Here is a 15,470-nt window from a genome sequence, read left to right as displayed (position 1 = left end):
AACATTTCATGTACCCTATAAATATATACAGCTACTATGTTCCCACAGAAATGAAAAATTAAAAAAAAATTAAAAACATAAATTGAATGACCACAGAGAAGCAATGAATGGAATTATCAAGAAATGTACAGACAAAATACTGTAGCATTTCAAAGGAGAGAAATGTAAAATTGGGTTAAAAGGATCAATAATGGCTTACTATTTCACTAGGAACAAAAAAGAAGTATTATTACAATTTCATTTAGTAGAAGATACCAGTCTGGGGACTACCTGGGGACACTTTTGGATCACTAGCTGTTCCTGGACCTCACTTAACACAATAGTATATAATTGATTCTTGTTCATACAATTCTATTGCAGCAACAATATAGTTGTATGGTATATGTGTTGGCACCTTTTTTTTTTTTTTTTTAAGAGACAGGCTGTTGGTCTGTCACCAGGCTGGAGTGCACTGGTACAATTATGACTCACTGCAGCCTTGACCTCATGGGCTCAAGCAATTCTCGCCCCTGAGCCTTCTGAGTAGCTAGGACTACAGGCACTATGCCACCATACTTGGCTAATTATTTTATCATATTTTTTTTGTTCTTTGTTTTTTTCTGAGAGAACTAATTTTTTAAAATTATCTTACCATTCATGTCCCTTAAAAACAGCTGTACTGAGGTAGAACTGACATGAAGTAATCTGCACACATTTAAAGTGCACAATTTGATGAGTTTTCACACATGTATATACTTATGAAACCATCATCATAATCAACATAGTGAATATATCCATCACCCCAAAATGTCCCCTTTGTAATTTCTCCCTCCTGTCTCTAGTTATGGGCTCTCCCCTTCCTACCCTGTTCCTATTCCCAGGGATCTGCTGATTTACTCTTCATCACTATGCACTAGTTTATCTAGAATTTTATATAAATGGAATCACACAGTATGGATTCTTTTTTGTCTGGCTTCTTTCACTCAGTATAATTGTTTTGAGATTCATCCACATTGTTGACTGTTTCAATAATTTCTTCATTTTTAGCGAAAACTCAAGGTATAATTTATACATCATAAAATTCACCTATTGTAAGTGTACAATTCAATTATAGTAAATTTCCAGAAGTGTGCAGTCATCACCACAATGCAATTTTAGAACACTTTCACCACCCCCCAGAAGATCCTTTGTGTCCAGTTGCAATCACTCCCTGCTCCCACGTGTGGATTCAGGCAGCTATCACCTATCTCTATAGGTTTGTCTTTTTGGGATATTTCAGATAAATGGAATAAGCAAAATGTGGTCTTTTACATATAGCTTTTCCATTTAGCAAATATTCTTGAGTTGATCCATGTTGTAGCATCTATCAGCACTTCCTCATGACTTTGAGTAAAGAAAAAATTTCTTAGCTATGGCACCAAAATCACAATCTATAAAAGAAAAGTTGATAAATTGGATGTCATCACAATGAAAACTTCTGTTGTTTGGAAGGCACTGTTAAGAGAGTAAAAACGCAACCCATAAAATAGTAGCAAATATTTGCAAAGCATTTATTTGATATAGGTATTGTGTCCAGAACATATAAAGAACTCTCATACACAATAATAAGAAAATAAACATCCTAATGAAAAATGTGTGAAATATTTGAATAAACATTTCACCAAGGGAAACATATGTATGGCAAATAAGCACATGAAAAGGTGCTCAATATCATTCATCATTAGAAAAATGCAAATCAAAATCAAAACGAGATATCACAACACACATATTAGATGGATATAATTTAAAAGACTGACCATACCAGGTGGTAGCATATGGTGATATGGAGGGGATACCAAGTAGTATACCCACATTACCCACCTTAAAAAGCAGTTTTCAGTTTTTTAAAAAGTTTAACATACACCTACCTTATAATCCAGCTACCCAAGAAAAGTGAAAACATGCCCATATAGAGACTTGTATATAAATGTTTGTGGCAGTTTTATTTGTAATAGTCAAAACCTGAAAGCAACTCATATGTCCATCAATGAGTAAGTGTATAAACAATTTGTATATCTATATAATGAAATCCTATTCAGCAACAATTTTTTATTTTTTGTAAAGGAGTGGTCTTGCTGTTTTGCCCATGCTTGTCTCGAACTTCTGACCTCAAGCAATCCTCCCATCTCACCCTCCCGAAGCACTAGGATTACACAACTAACCTGGGGTCTGATATTCTTAGAAAACCTCTGGGCTCTCTTATTTACCTTGTACACTAGAGCTTGACCAGGTTATAGGTTCAATAGATGCTAAGGACTGATGCAGAAAACGTATCCTCTTCCTTATAAAAATAGGGGCTCCTTAAATATTTGTTAACCTGAACTGAATTGGTCTTAACATGAGCTGAATAAAAGATCTGAGTAGCTCTTGAATTAAACAATTAAAATCAAAATCATACAACCACATTTGACTTCATTAACTCACCTTTACCCTCCTTATCACCCAGATAACAATGGTAGAGCCCAATATTGGCAGAGCTCCTGTCAGAGACAAGAGTCCTCAAGGAACTGAAAAGGAAAGAGAAGGAAGGAGTGAAAGTATTGAGTGCCTACTACGTGCAAGGCTAATTCATAAAGGAACCATAGAAGACCCTTCAGAATCCCGAACTTGAAAAATACTACATTGTTGCCCAGACAATGTGACATTTACTCACTTGTGTATGTGAAGATTGGACTAAATTGTAATTGCACAGTCACTATGGAAATGGATAACCAGATAGTGCATTAAGCTGGTAATATTAAACTTCTCATAGGTGGGTCTTAGAAATTCATAAACTTTCTTTCTTGTCCCACACTAGGGGAAAAAAAAGCTTTGTCTAAACACAAAACCAGGACAGAGCCAAGTTAATTTTCTTCACAGATGAGTAGAGTCATATAATTTCAGGATCAGAAAGGATTTTTATACATTCAACGTTCAGTCACTAGATTTTTATTGATGTACGGAGACCCAGGACAAGCTAAACAAACTTAAAAAATATGTTTATTGCCTGATTGACAAAATATAAAAGACAACTCTGAGTAATTTTGCACCAGCAACACACACTTTACCCAGAGTGTAGTAGGTTACATATGTCAACTTCTTACCTAGAGAAGAAGGAACAATTTGGAGAGGGAGAAGAAAGTGGAGAAGATCTAAGAAATGATTATCTGAGTACAATGGGGGTTCAAATGGCAATATTGCAGCAGTAGGTTCAGGTTTCTACTTTTAAAACTAGACTATATTTTTCATTTTTGCATTTCTTTTATTTTCCTTTTGATTTTCTTTTTTTTTTTTAGTAGAGTTCCTTTAGAAAGTCCCAGCCTATTTCTACTGATTAAGAATAAACTGAAGGGGCCGGATGTGGTTGCTCATGCCTGTAGTCTCAGCACTTTGGGAGGCTGAGGCGAGCAGATTACCTGAGGTCGGGAGTTTGAGACCAGCCTGGCCAACATGGTGAAACCCCATCTCTACTAAAAATACAAAAATTAGCTGGGTGTGTTGGTGCATGCCTGCAATCCTAGCTACTCAGGAGGCTGAGGCAGGAGAATTGCTTGAATCTGGGAGGCGGACGTTAGAGTGAGCAGAGATCATGCCACTGCACTCCAGTCACTCCAGCCTGGGCAGAGTGAGACTCTGTCTCAAATAAATAAATAAACAAACAAACAAACAAACTGAAGGAAAGTGTTTATTTTGTTAGCGCTTGGACCACGGATAAAGGAATAGTAGCTAGGCTCTGGAGGCCTTGCAGGCAGGAATTAAAGTTGCCATAGGACAAGAAAAACTTAGAAGAAAAGCATTCAGGTTGCTCCTCCTTCAAGAAAGCCCATCTCTGCTCATTTCTTGGAGATTTGTTATACTTTCTTAGATTATTGAGTATAATTTAATTGAGGAGAAGTGATATATGCTTATGAAAAGTTAACTATATAAAGTTGATCTCCAAATGTATATAATATATGCCAAATTAGTGATATAAGCATTACATGCTATTATAGTTTATAAGGAGAAGAGTGCAAGGTTCTTTAAGCCATTCGTCCTTTAAGGAAAACTATTTCTAAGCCATCCCAGACAGATACACTTGATATTTTTAATGTTCTAACACCTATTCGTAGCAATCCAGATCCCTGGATGTAAAGTTCCAAATTACTTCCCCTCTTAACTTTATAACCAAGTGTTTAGAAGAGAAGATAGAGGAAATACCCTGGTTTCATAGAGAGAGGAATATTTTATAATAGTGTGTTCATTTTAGACAGAGAAGCTACAAGCACACAGCAGCAAATATCTGTGACCAGCCCTTGTCTGTGTTCCAAGTTTCCCCCTGGGAATGTAAAAACAGATGGAGAAAAAAAGGAGACACAGAATTCAGTGACTAGCCCTAAATCTGTCAGTAAAGCTTTGATGCCCCATTACACACTCTGGATCTATAAATAAGGCTGCTAAGTTCTCATGACCCTTCCGGACTGCTTCTACAGTTGTTAACTTCCTTTTCAATCTTATGATTTCAGCGTGGGCTTCCTCTGATATTACACCATAAAAAGCATTGATCACCATAAGAAGGAACATTTGTGAAGGTACTCCAGTGCCAGAAAGAGGTATACCTGAATTTTCCAAATGAACTTTGCTTTTTCAACTTGCAATTATCTTAACAAAGTAACTTACTTCATTATTCTCATGGAAATAACATCAGTTCTATTTATGTTTGTTGCTAGCTTTTATTAACCCATTTGTTTTCTGCTAAGACGGCTTTTACAATGCTGTATTGTAACCCCTTCACACTTCTAAGCTATCATTCCTATCCCCCACTAGAATATGAGCTGCTTGAAGGCAGGGATGAGGTCTAAAGTATCTTAGATTTCCAAAGAAACTCTCTGTATTCATCTAGTGGAGGGTAACATTATTGGGGGATCACAGTAAATTCTAAAAAGCAAATTAAATGCTGTTTCAGCCAAGTAAAGCCATAATCTGTGAAAAGAGTGGCTTGTACTAAATGATCTCTACCACTCTAGGATTCACCACTTGCTTGAAAGTTTTACAATCTTCTTTTTATGGCTTAATACAAATTGTTGACTTCATTATAAATAGACAACTGAATCTAAATATTTAGATTTTTAGAAAAGTTTATTTTGGTCTGCAAGGACTGGGACGTTATTAATGAGACTACAGACCATCTGCTTCTTTGTATATTTTTATAGTTATTTATCAGTTTTATTTAGCATCTTTCAAAGATGTGAGAATTTCAAACTTAATTATAACATGTAATGGACAAATGATTAGTCTATATCAATGATATGGGTGGGATTTTTTTACTTTTTAGATACAAGGTCTCACTGTTTTGCCCAGGCTTATCTCGAACTCCTGAGCTCAAGCAATCCTCCTGCCTCAGCCTCTTGAGTAGCCGGGATTACAGGCATGTGCCACCACAACTGACATTATCTGTGCTTTTTAACATTATGGTTAGCCTTGTGACTTAGTACTTTCCTTGATATATTGGGAAGCAACTTTACTTACACAGCAACTTCGGACTCTGACATTGGAAAGATTTTAATTTATATTGGAATGAGAAGATAACTCCAAATGGTTTTAAATGACAAATACTTTCAAATGTTAAACTTGCCCTATCATTAATTTAGTATTCACTCAACACTTACTGAGCACTTATGGGCAAGGTACATATGTGCTAGGCCCTGTGTGGGCTGCTTTTTTATATATCAACCAGACAGTCTAGGAGATAAGATATTTATACAAATCATTGATTTGCAAGATTGATTTAAGTTCCTCTAGAAGTTCATCAAAGATAGAAATTACTTCAGATAGAGGCTGAGGGAAGACTTAGTCAAGAAAGTGTAATTTGAGCTGAATGATGAGTAGTTTTTGTATATGCAAAGAAGGAGGAAAGGGCATTTCAGGAAGGAGGAAAGGCCATTCAAGAAGAAAAAAGACAGTGAAAAAAGACAGCCAGGTGGGTAAGCTTATGGCACATGTCACTGGTATACTGAAATAGTTGTTCCTTCTAACTATACAGTGTACAAAAGAGAGCAGTGAGAGAGAAACTTGGAAAGGTAAATTGCACCCAGACTATAGAGAGCCTTAAATATCAGGCCAGGAAGTCTAGATGTTATTCTGAAGGCATTCTAAATCACTGAAGATTTTAAGGAAGACATGTCATGATTGAAAGCTACAATGTGTAAAGAATTATTCCAGAAAGGGTTTGTAGCAAGGTAGATTGAAAGTTGATAGTGGTGGGAAGGCCTGCTGGTAATTATCTAATACCTTTCAAGTGTGGCTCATCTATAATACGAACAAGTTCTGAGGAGTTAAGGTACAGTATGGTGGCTATAGTTAATATTATATTATTTACTTGAAATTATTATATTATTTACTTGAAATTTGATAAGGAAGATCTTATTTCAAAACCACAATGAAATACCATCACACACCAGTTCAAATGGCTATTATTTAAAAATCAAAACATAAGGCAGGCCAGGCATGGTGGCTGACACCTGTAATCCCAGCACTTTGGGAGACCAAGGCAGGCAAATCACCAGAGGTCAGGAGTTCAACACCAGCCTGGCCAACATGGTGAAATCTGGTCTCTACCAAAAAAATACAAAAATTAGCCAGGTGTGATGGCAAACGCCTATAATCCCAGTTATTCGTGAGGTTGAGGTGGGAGAATAGCTTGAACTCGGGAAGCGGAGATTGCAGTGAGCCGAGATTATGCCATTGCACTCCAGCCTAGGTGACAGAGTGAGACCCTGTCTCAAAAAAAATAAATAAATGAAACATAATAAAACATAACAGGTGCTGGTGAGATTGTAGAGAAAACAACACTTATACACTGTTGGTGGGAGTGTAAATTAGGTCACCCATTGTAGAAAGCAGTGTGGCAATTCCTCAAAGAGCTAAAAACAGAACTGTCATTCCACCCAGAAATTCTGTTACTGGGTATATACCCAAAGGAATATAAATCATTCTACCATAAAGATGTGTGTATGCATATGTTCACTGCAGCACTAGTCACAATAGCAAAGACATAGAAACAACCTAAATGTCCCTGAATAGAAGACTGGATAAAGAAATTGTAGTATGTATGCACCATGGAATACTATGCAGCCATATAAAAGAATGACATTATGTCCTTTGCAGGAACATGGATGGAGCTGGAGGCCATTATTCTTAGCAAACTAACACAGAAACAGAAAACCAAATACCACATGTTCTCACTTATAAGTGGGAACTAAATGATAAGAACACATGGACACAAAGAGGAGAACAACAGACACTGGGACCTACCTGAGGGTGGAGGCTGTGAGGCAGGAGAGGATAAGAAAAAATAAGTAATGTGTACTAGGCTTAACACCTAGGTGATGAAATAATCTGTACAACAAATGATTGTATAGATTTAAAAAAAAATCACATGACACAAGTTTACCTATATAACAAACCTGCACATGTACCCCTGAACCTAAAATAGAAGTGAAAAAAAAAGAAAGTAGATCTTAAGCATTCTTACCTCTCCCCCCGCCCCCACCCACCCAACACACACACACAAATGGTATATGAGGTAATGGATGTGTTGATTAACTTTGTTAGATAAATGATTTCACAGTGTATACTTACATGAAATCATCACATTGTACACCTTAGAATATGCAATTTCTATTTGTCAATTATATCTCAAAAAAGCTGAAATGGGTTATTACCAAAATTTTCAACAGCACTATCTAGTGTATTACAAGATAATACTGCTTAGTTTAGAAAAAAACCCTTGACATGGAACTAAGGAAAAGGTTAACTTTAGGCAGTTTTTTTTTTTTCTTCCACAACTGCACCTGAGTTCACAACCAATGGTGAATGAGCCAGGTAACTAGAAAGCAAACTGAGAAATAATGCAGGAGTTTGAAATAGGCGTCACATTTTTCTCTATGGCTTCAGCATGATTGTTCTTCAATTTTGGGGGTTGGGGAGGATTCAGGGGCTACATGTGCAGGTTTGTTACATGGGTATATTGTGTGATGCTAAGGATTGGGGTATGAATGGTTCCATCACTGAGGTAGTGAGTATAGTGCCCAATAGGTAGTTTTTCAGTCCACAATCCTCTCCCTTCCACCCTACCTCCTATGATAGTCTCCAATATATACGTTCCCATCTTTATGTCCATATATACCCAATGTTTAGCTCCCATTTACAAGTGAGAACATACAGTATTTGATTTTCTGGTCCTGCATTAATTTTCTTAGGATAATGGCCTCCAACTGCATAAATGTTGCAGCCAAGGACATTATTTAATGCTTTTTTATGGCTGCCTAGTATCAAATAGTGTATACATACCATATTTTCTTTATCAGTCCACCATGGATGAGCATCTGAGTTGATTCCATGTTTTTACTATTGTGAATTGTGCTGCAATGAACACATGAGTATATGCATCTTTATAGAAAAACAATTTATATACCTGTGGGTATTTATCCAATAATGGGATTGTTTGGGTAAAATGGTAGTTCCGTTTTAAGTCTTTTCAGAAATCTCCAAACTGCTTTCCATAGTAGCTGAACTAACTCACATTCCCACCAGCAATGTATAAGTGTTCCCTTTTCGCAACCTCACCAACATCTATTATTTTTGTTACTTTTGAATAACAGCCATTTTCACTGCTGTGAGATTACCATCTCACTGTGGTTTTGACTTGCATTTCTCTGAATAGTTACGTTGAGCATTTTTTCATATGTTTGTTGGCTGCATCTATGTCTTGTTTTGAGAAGTGTCTGTTCATGTCCATTGCCCATTTTTTAACAGGGTTGTTTTCAGAATGTTGATTTAATTTTCTTATAGATTCTGGATATTAGACCTTTGTTGGGTGTATTGTTTGCAAATATTTTCTCCCATTCTATAGGTTGTCTGTTTGCTCTGTTGATAGCTCCTTTTGCTGTGTGGAAGCTCTTTAGTATAATTAGATCCCAATTGTTAATTTTTGCTTTTGCTGCAATTGCTTTTGATATTTTCTTCGTGAAATCTTTGCTAGGTACTGTGTCAAGAATGGTATTTCCTAAGTTTTCTTGTAGGGTTTTTATACTTTTAGGTCTTATGCTTAAGTCTTTCATTCATCTTGAGTTTATTTTTGTAGATGGTGAAAGGATGTGGTCCAGATTCAATCTTCTGCGTATGGCACTAGCCAGTTATCACAGCACCATTTTTTGAATAGGAAGTCCCTTCTCCATGGCTTGTTATTATTTACTTTGTTGAATATCAGATGGTTGTAGGTGTGCAGATTTATTTCTGGAATCCCTATTCTGTGTCATTGGTCTATGTGTCTATTTTCATACCCGCCTTATGCTGTTTTGTTACTCTAGCTTTGTACTGCAGTTTAAAGTAGTTTGATGCCTCCAGCTTTGTTCTTTTTGCTTAGTTTGCTTTGGGTGTTCAGGCTCCTTTCTGGTGCCATATGAATTTTAGAGGTGATTTTCTTAATTCTGTGGAAAGTGATGTTGGTAGTTTCATAGGAATAGCATTAAATCTGTAAATGGGCAGTATGGCCATTTTAACAATATTGATTCTTCCCCTCCAGGAGCACAAAATGTATTTCTATTTGTTTATGTCATATCTGGTTTCTTTGAGCAGTGTTTTGTAATTCTCATTGTAGAGATCTTCCACCTCCCTTGCTAGCTGTATTCCCACGAATTTTACTCTTTTTGTGGCTATTGTGGATGGACTTGTGTTCCTGATGTTTTCCATGTTGCTTGCTCTCTCTCCCTGTCTTTCTGGGATGCCAATGAGTCATGGGTTCAGTCTATTTACATAATCCCATATTTCTCAGAGGTTTTGTTCTTTCTTTATTTTTGTCTGACTGAGTTATTTCTGAGAACTGATCTTTGAGCTCTGAGATTCTTTCCTCACCTTGGTCTGTTCTGCTGTTAATATTTCCATTTGCATTATGACATTCTTAAAGAGAGTTTTTCAGCTCTAGAAGATCAGTTTGTTTCTTTCTTAAAATGGCTATTTTATCTTTTAGCTCTTGTATCATTTTATTGGATTCATTAGCTTGAATTCTGTTGCAGCTTTCTCCTGAATTTCAATGAGCTTTGTTGCCACACAGATTTTTTAATTCTATGTCTGTCATTTCAACTATTTCAATCTGGTTAAGAGTCATTCCTCAGGAGCCAGTGTGGTCATTTGGAGATAAGAAGATACTCTGGATTTTAGAATTGTCAGAGCTCTCCCACTGGTTCTTTCTTATTTGTGTGGGCTGATGTCCCTTTAAGGTTTGAAGTTGCTCTTCTTTGCATACGGCTTTTTGCTTTTATATTCTTTGATGCCCTTGAGGGTTTGACTGTGGTATAACTTAAGTTTAGTCAATTGACTTTGTTTCTGGATAATTTCAGGGGTCCAAGTTTCAGCCCCGTCCTCCTGAGCTGTGTGTTTTAACCTTGGTGGACTGGGACCAGGTCCACAGTTTTTCGCTGGTCCTTCAAGATTAAGGACCTGCTGTGCTGGAGGAACCAAGGTGTTCCCAGTCTACTGACAACAACACGTCAATAGGGACTGCCAGCAAAACCACTTCAGGGTGGTGGAGGGTGGCAGTGGGGTCTTTGCACATGTACTGGTGAAGTGGTGGGGAGAGAATTGCATGCTAGTGGGAGTCTATCTACAAAAGCTCTCTGACTGTTATGCAGGGTCATCTGGTGAAAGAGCTAAGGTGGTGTCTGCTAGCAAGTTATTTGGCTGGGCAGCTGAGGCTGTGCTGCAAGCAGGTGTGGCCAGGCAGGGACCCTGGGAGAGTCCAGCAGACAAGGGTATCCTCAGATCAGACTACCGCTATCCTATGAGCAAGATAGCCCTGCTCTGTCCAGGTCTGGCAGTCAACAAAGGATGAAGCTACTTAGAGGAGTATGGCGATCCTTGGGGTATGTGTAACCATGGCCATGCTCCACTATAGTCATTCTGGTGCCAAATACTCTGGGCTCTGTGAAGGCTGGATTTCTGTCTCTGCCAACTCTCTGAGCAGTTCTCCCTGCTAGCTCAAATGTCCATGGAGAACATGGGGTCTCCTGCAGTTAAGATTCCAAATGTCCATGGCCCGCATGTCCTTGCGGCACTCCATGCCTGTTTCACTCATCTCTTCCCCAGGAGCTGCTCTGGGCCAGGAATGAGTCCTAGTACTTGGTACCCCTGTGCAGTGTTCTCAGTTTCCTCCCCTTTCAGCCCAGGGTCTCCATCCTCCATCTGTCCACTTTCAATGCCTTTTTTACAAGGATCAATTTGGAGTGTGCCAATCTTCTTCACAGTCTGGTCTTTTGGTGGAAGAAGCTCTTTCTGACTGCATATAATTGGCCATCTTGGCTCAGATAATCCATCCAATTTTTATCTTATACCAAAGGTTCTTGGTAACAATAATACAAATGGCATTTTTTAATGAAAGGGGGAAAATGGAACAACTTGCTGGGATGGATAGACGGATGGACACTGCATCCACAACAGCAAATATAATTGTTAGCAGTAGTAAACCTGGGAAGTTATATCCTACCTGCCACAACTACCATAGCTATCTGTTTCTGTATCCCTAGTAAAGATCAGTCCCCTTCATGGCTGGCAGTTTTTGCATACTCAAGCAGTCTTCCCACCTTACAAACCCCAATACCTCTCTTACAAGGGAGCAGGAGTTGTGTAAAAGGCCAACATTAGACTTCAATCAAAGATTATCTGACATGTTACATATTGAGTCTCTTCAACCTTTGTAAAGAATAAAAGAGGATAATCTAGAGAAACATGAGAGACATCACTACTTCTACACTACAATATCTCACCTCAAGCCTTCTCTGATCAGAACTTATTGACTGCCCTCAGTGACATAGCTGAAATAGACTACAGCAAGTATCAACTACAAGAGAAATTCTTCCTATAAGAGAAATAACTATATATTGCTAAACAGTAAAGTCTATAAAGTTTAGAAAGAGAACAAGAATGAATGGCTACAACATTTTTCTCACCCGACAAGTATATTCCAACTACTTGTACTACATCTTTCTTCAGAGATTTAAATACTGGTGCAGATTTTAGAAATGTATTTTATCACTCTGGAACATTTTTCTCATCATTAAAACAACTATATGTCTTCTAAGGTTTCTTTTGCCATGGAGTTCTGCAGTTATAGGTGGAGTCAACCATGTTCTAGATTAATACTCTCCCCCAGGGGAGGGAGTTTCATTAACAGCAAATTAGATTATTTTCCACAGGTGTGGGCGGCACTCAACAGATATTAACAAGGAAGTCCTCTTCCTGAGGGAACCAAGCATTTTCATCCAGATTTTATTCTCTAAAATATTTCAGAGATTTTCCAATAAATAGATAGATATAGATATAGATACATTCATACATGTGAAACTGCTATCTTAAAGCTTTTCTCTAATAGAAAAACAAGTTCATTTGAAAGGATAACCTACCAAATTGTACTAGAGTAATACGATTTAAAATACAGGAGGGCTGTTTTACCTAGGTCTTGAAGATTTAGAGGAAGTCCATCAGAAAAACATGGGAAGGAAAGGACAAAAAATGTTTTTGGATGCCTGTAGGATGCAAACTCTTCTCCAGAGGGTAAGGTACAGATGAATCCCTCTTCAATGCCTCACTACTCTTGCTTGCTGCTGTGGTCAAAAAGTATACATAGTGACACTATGAAATGAAACATTAGTACTTCCTGTAATTTATGGTCTAGTTAAAATTGACAATTTTTTTTTTATTTATTGTAGGCACAAAGCAGACATTCCTAGAGAAACATGGATGAAACCGCAAATCTGACAGTATCTTCTGCCACATGCCACGACACTATTGATGACTTCCGCAATCAAGTGTATTCCACCTTGTACTCTATGATCTCTGTTGTAGGCTTATTTGGCAATGGCTTTGTGCTCTATGTCCTCATAAAAACCTATCATGAGAAGTCAGCCTTCCAAGTATACATGATTAATTTAGCAGTAGCAGATCTACTTTGTGTGTGCACACTGCCTCTCCGTGTGGTCTACTATGTTCACAAAGGCATTTGGTTCTTTGGTGACTTCTTATGCCGCCTCAGCACCTATGCTTTGTATGTCAACCTCTATTGTAGCATCTTCTTTATGACAGCCATGAGCTTTTTCCGGTGCATTGCAATTGTTTTTCCAGTCCAGAACATTAATTTGGTTACTCAGAAAAAAGCCAGGTTTGTGTGTGTAGGTATTTGGATTTTTGTGATTTTGACCAGTTCTCCATTTCTAATGGCTAAACCACAAAAAGATGAGAAAAATAATACCAAGTGTTTTGAGCCCCCACAAGACAATCAAACTAAAAATCATGTTTTGGTCTTGCATTATGTGTCATTGTTTGTTGGCTTTATCATCCCTTTTGTTATTATAATTGTCTGTTACACAATGATCATTTTGACCTTACTAAAAAAATCAATGAAAAAAAATCTGCCAAGTCGTAAAAAGGCTGTAGGAATGATCGTGGTCGTGACCACTGCCTTTTTAGTCAGTTTCATGCCATATCATATTCAACGTACCATTCACCTTCATTTTTTACACAATGAAACTAAACCCTGTGATTCTGTCCTTAGAATGCAGAAGTCCGTGGTCATAACCTTGTCTCTGGCTGCATCAAATTGTTGCTTTGACCCTCTCCTATATTTCTTTTCTGGAGGTAACTTTAGGAAAAGGCTGTCTACATTTAGAAAGCATTCTTTGTCCAGCGTGACTTATGTACCCAGAAAGAAGGCCTCTTTGCCAGAAAAAGGAGAAGAAATATGTAAAGTATAGTTTAAACCCATTTCCAGTCCAAACCAATGAAAATAGTTTCCCAAATATTTTGCCAAATCATTTACAAAAAAATACAATTTTTCATTAATATTTTACAAATACTTAACTATTTGGGTTTACAAATCTATCTCATTTTTGCATTCACATGATTAGATATTTATAGATATTTTAAGTGCTAAAAATTCAGTCCACAACTATGAACTAAATTATAAATAATTTTGACCACTTACCAGAATTTGGAGAATATTTGTATGTTTGCACTATAAAATATGTCTTATATTAAAGTTTTCCTTTTCAAATAAAAGCTTTACAAAGGATAAAATACATAAAATTAGTCAATATAAAATATATGTAAGCTAAAAGTTACAAAATATAGAAATAGATATAAAATTGGCAAAGAGTTTTCAATCATTCTAACATATTCCTTTGCATGCATGCCATCGGATGAGAACTGGAGATGACTCAGAAGCTAAATAAAATGTACTGTCAGCTTTCTTTGTAGTACTGATTGGCTGGGCAAATTAGGGTCATTTCTTCCAAAAGAGAATTTAAAAGTGCTAGAACAGACTAGTATTCAGCTAAATGGTCCTAAAGGCACCATACAATGTTCAATATGGAAACAGGAGAAATCTGGTCAAAAGCCAGTTTGTCTCCAGTTTTCTTCTGCCTTTGCCTCAGGCTCCCAAAATTGAATAGTGGAGTTTTAGCTGCTCAGTGAGGTTCCTGTAGAGAATTCTCTCCATCCATGACATAAAATTCTTCCTTAAGAAGCCAGACAACTGGCAGTCCCTTATATAAACAGAAGTAATTAAAAATTTATCTGAAGAAGAGGAAAGGAAAAGGAATCTACTTTTCTATATGCTAATTGCTGGGATCAAAATAAACTACAAGGGATTGATGAAGAAAATTGTGAATGTTCATGTTACAAATTATTTTAAGAAGTGCATACATTTATGTATATGTATTCAACAACTTTATGTAAGAGATTTTCCTCTATGATATGCATTATGGCTGAAAGTTCACTCTAAGTTTTATTATTGTTTTATTACTTTTTATTGGTATGTTGACAGGAATATCATGGATATATTTACAGTGACTTTTATATTACAGTGGATGCTTTGATCTTAAAACAGTCACAACAACTCATCTAGGGCTGAAATATAATATTCGTGGACAAGTTTTTGCTGAAGTGTAGTGTGTCCTTTAGCTTTGCCTTTCAAGAGGTACATTACCTCAGAGGAAATAAATGATAACTATAAAGAAAAAAGAAAGCTTTGGGAAAATTTTCTATCTGAATCTGCCATGGGTACATTATTTCTATTTCATTTCTAATGTTGTAGCCCCTTGGGGAAAAAATTACAAAACGTAAACAGAAAGGACTTCTAAGGCATAGTAATAGCTTGTGCCCACTTACTTTTAATATACCTGTGACCTGGCCATCCCTATACTCTTACCCTATACTATTTTTCCCCTGCTGGAGACAAAGATCAAACATAATATTTATCACAAAATTCAATCCTCATTTCTCATTTACTGGGCCTTCTGCTATTCAGCAAGTAGCATAGTATGGTAGAAGAGCACTAGATTGGAATCCAGAAGACCTGGATGCTAACCTGGTCTCTATTGCTTACTAGTTATGTAATTCTAAGCAAATGACATAAACTCTAATCCTCAGCTTCCTCATTTGTAAAA

At 37.0% G+C, this 15,470-nt stretch overlaps 1 protein-coding gene across 4 annotated transcripts in view; it reads left to right on the top strand.

The window, feature by feature from the left end:
• The window catches only part of CYSLTR1 (cysteinyl leukotriene receptor 1), an 87,068-nt gene extending 72,019 nt beyond the window's left edge, over positions 1 to 15,049 (top strand). For 2 of the 4 annotated variants that reach the window (XM_028841951.2, XM_077989488.1), the window contains 2 exons: positions 4,500 to 4,586; positions 12,738 to 15,049. In XM_028841951.2, the coding sequence (XP_028697784.2) occupies positions 12,765 to 13,778 (1,014 nt within the window). In that variant the 5' untranslated portion in view covers positions 4,500 to 4,586; positions 12,738 to 12,764 and the 3' untranslated portion in view covers positions 13,779 to 15,049. Of the gene's footprint in view, positions 1 to 4,499; positions 4,587 to 11,909; positions 12,583 to 12,737 lie in introns of those variants that run through there. The other 2 variants (XM_077989489.1, XM_001100982.5) reach the window with 2 other exon arrangements.
• The last annotated feature ends 421 nt before the right edge of the window (positions 15,050 to 15,470 follow it).

The sequence above is a fragment of the Macaca mulatta genome, chromosome X, assembly GCF_049350105.2.
Source record: "Macaca mulatta isolate MMU2019108-1 chromosome X, T2T-MMU8v2.0, whole genome shotgun sequence".
NCBI classification, from domain to species: domain Eukaryota; kingdom Metazoa; phylum Chordata; class Mammalia; order Primates; family Cercopithecidae; genus Macaca; species Macaca mulatta.
The sequence above is the reverse complement of the archived record's forward strand: the minus strand, read 5'-3'. Positions and strand labels throughout refer to the sequence as shown.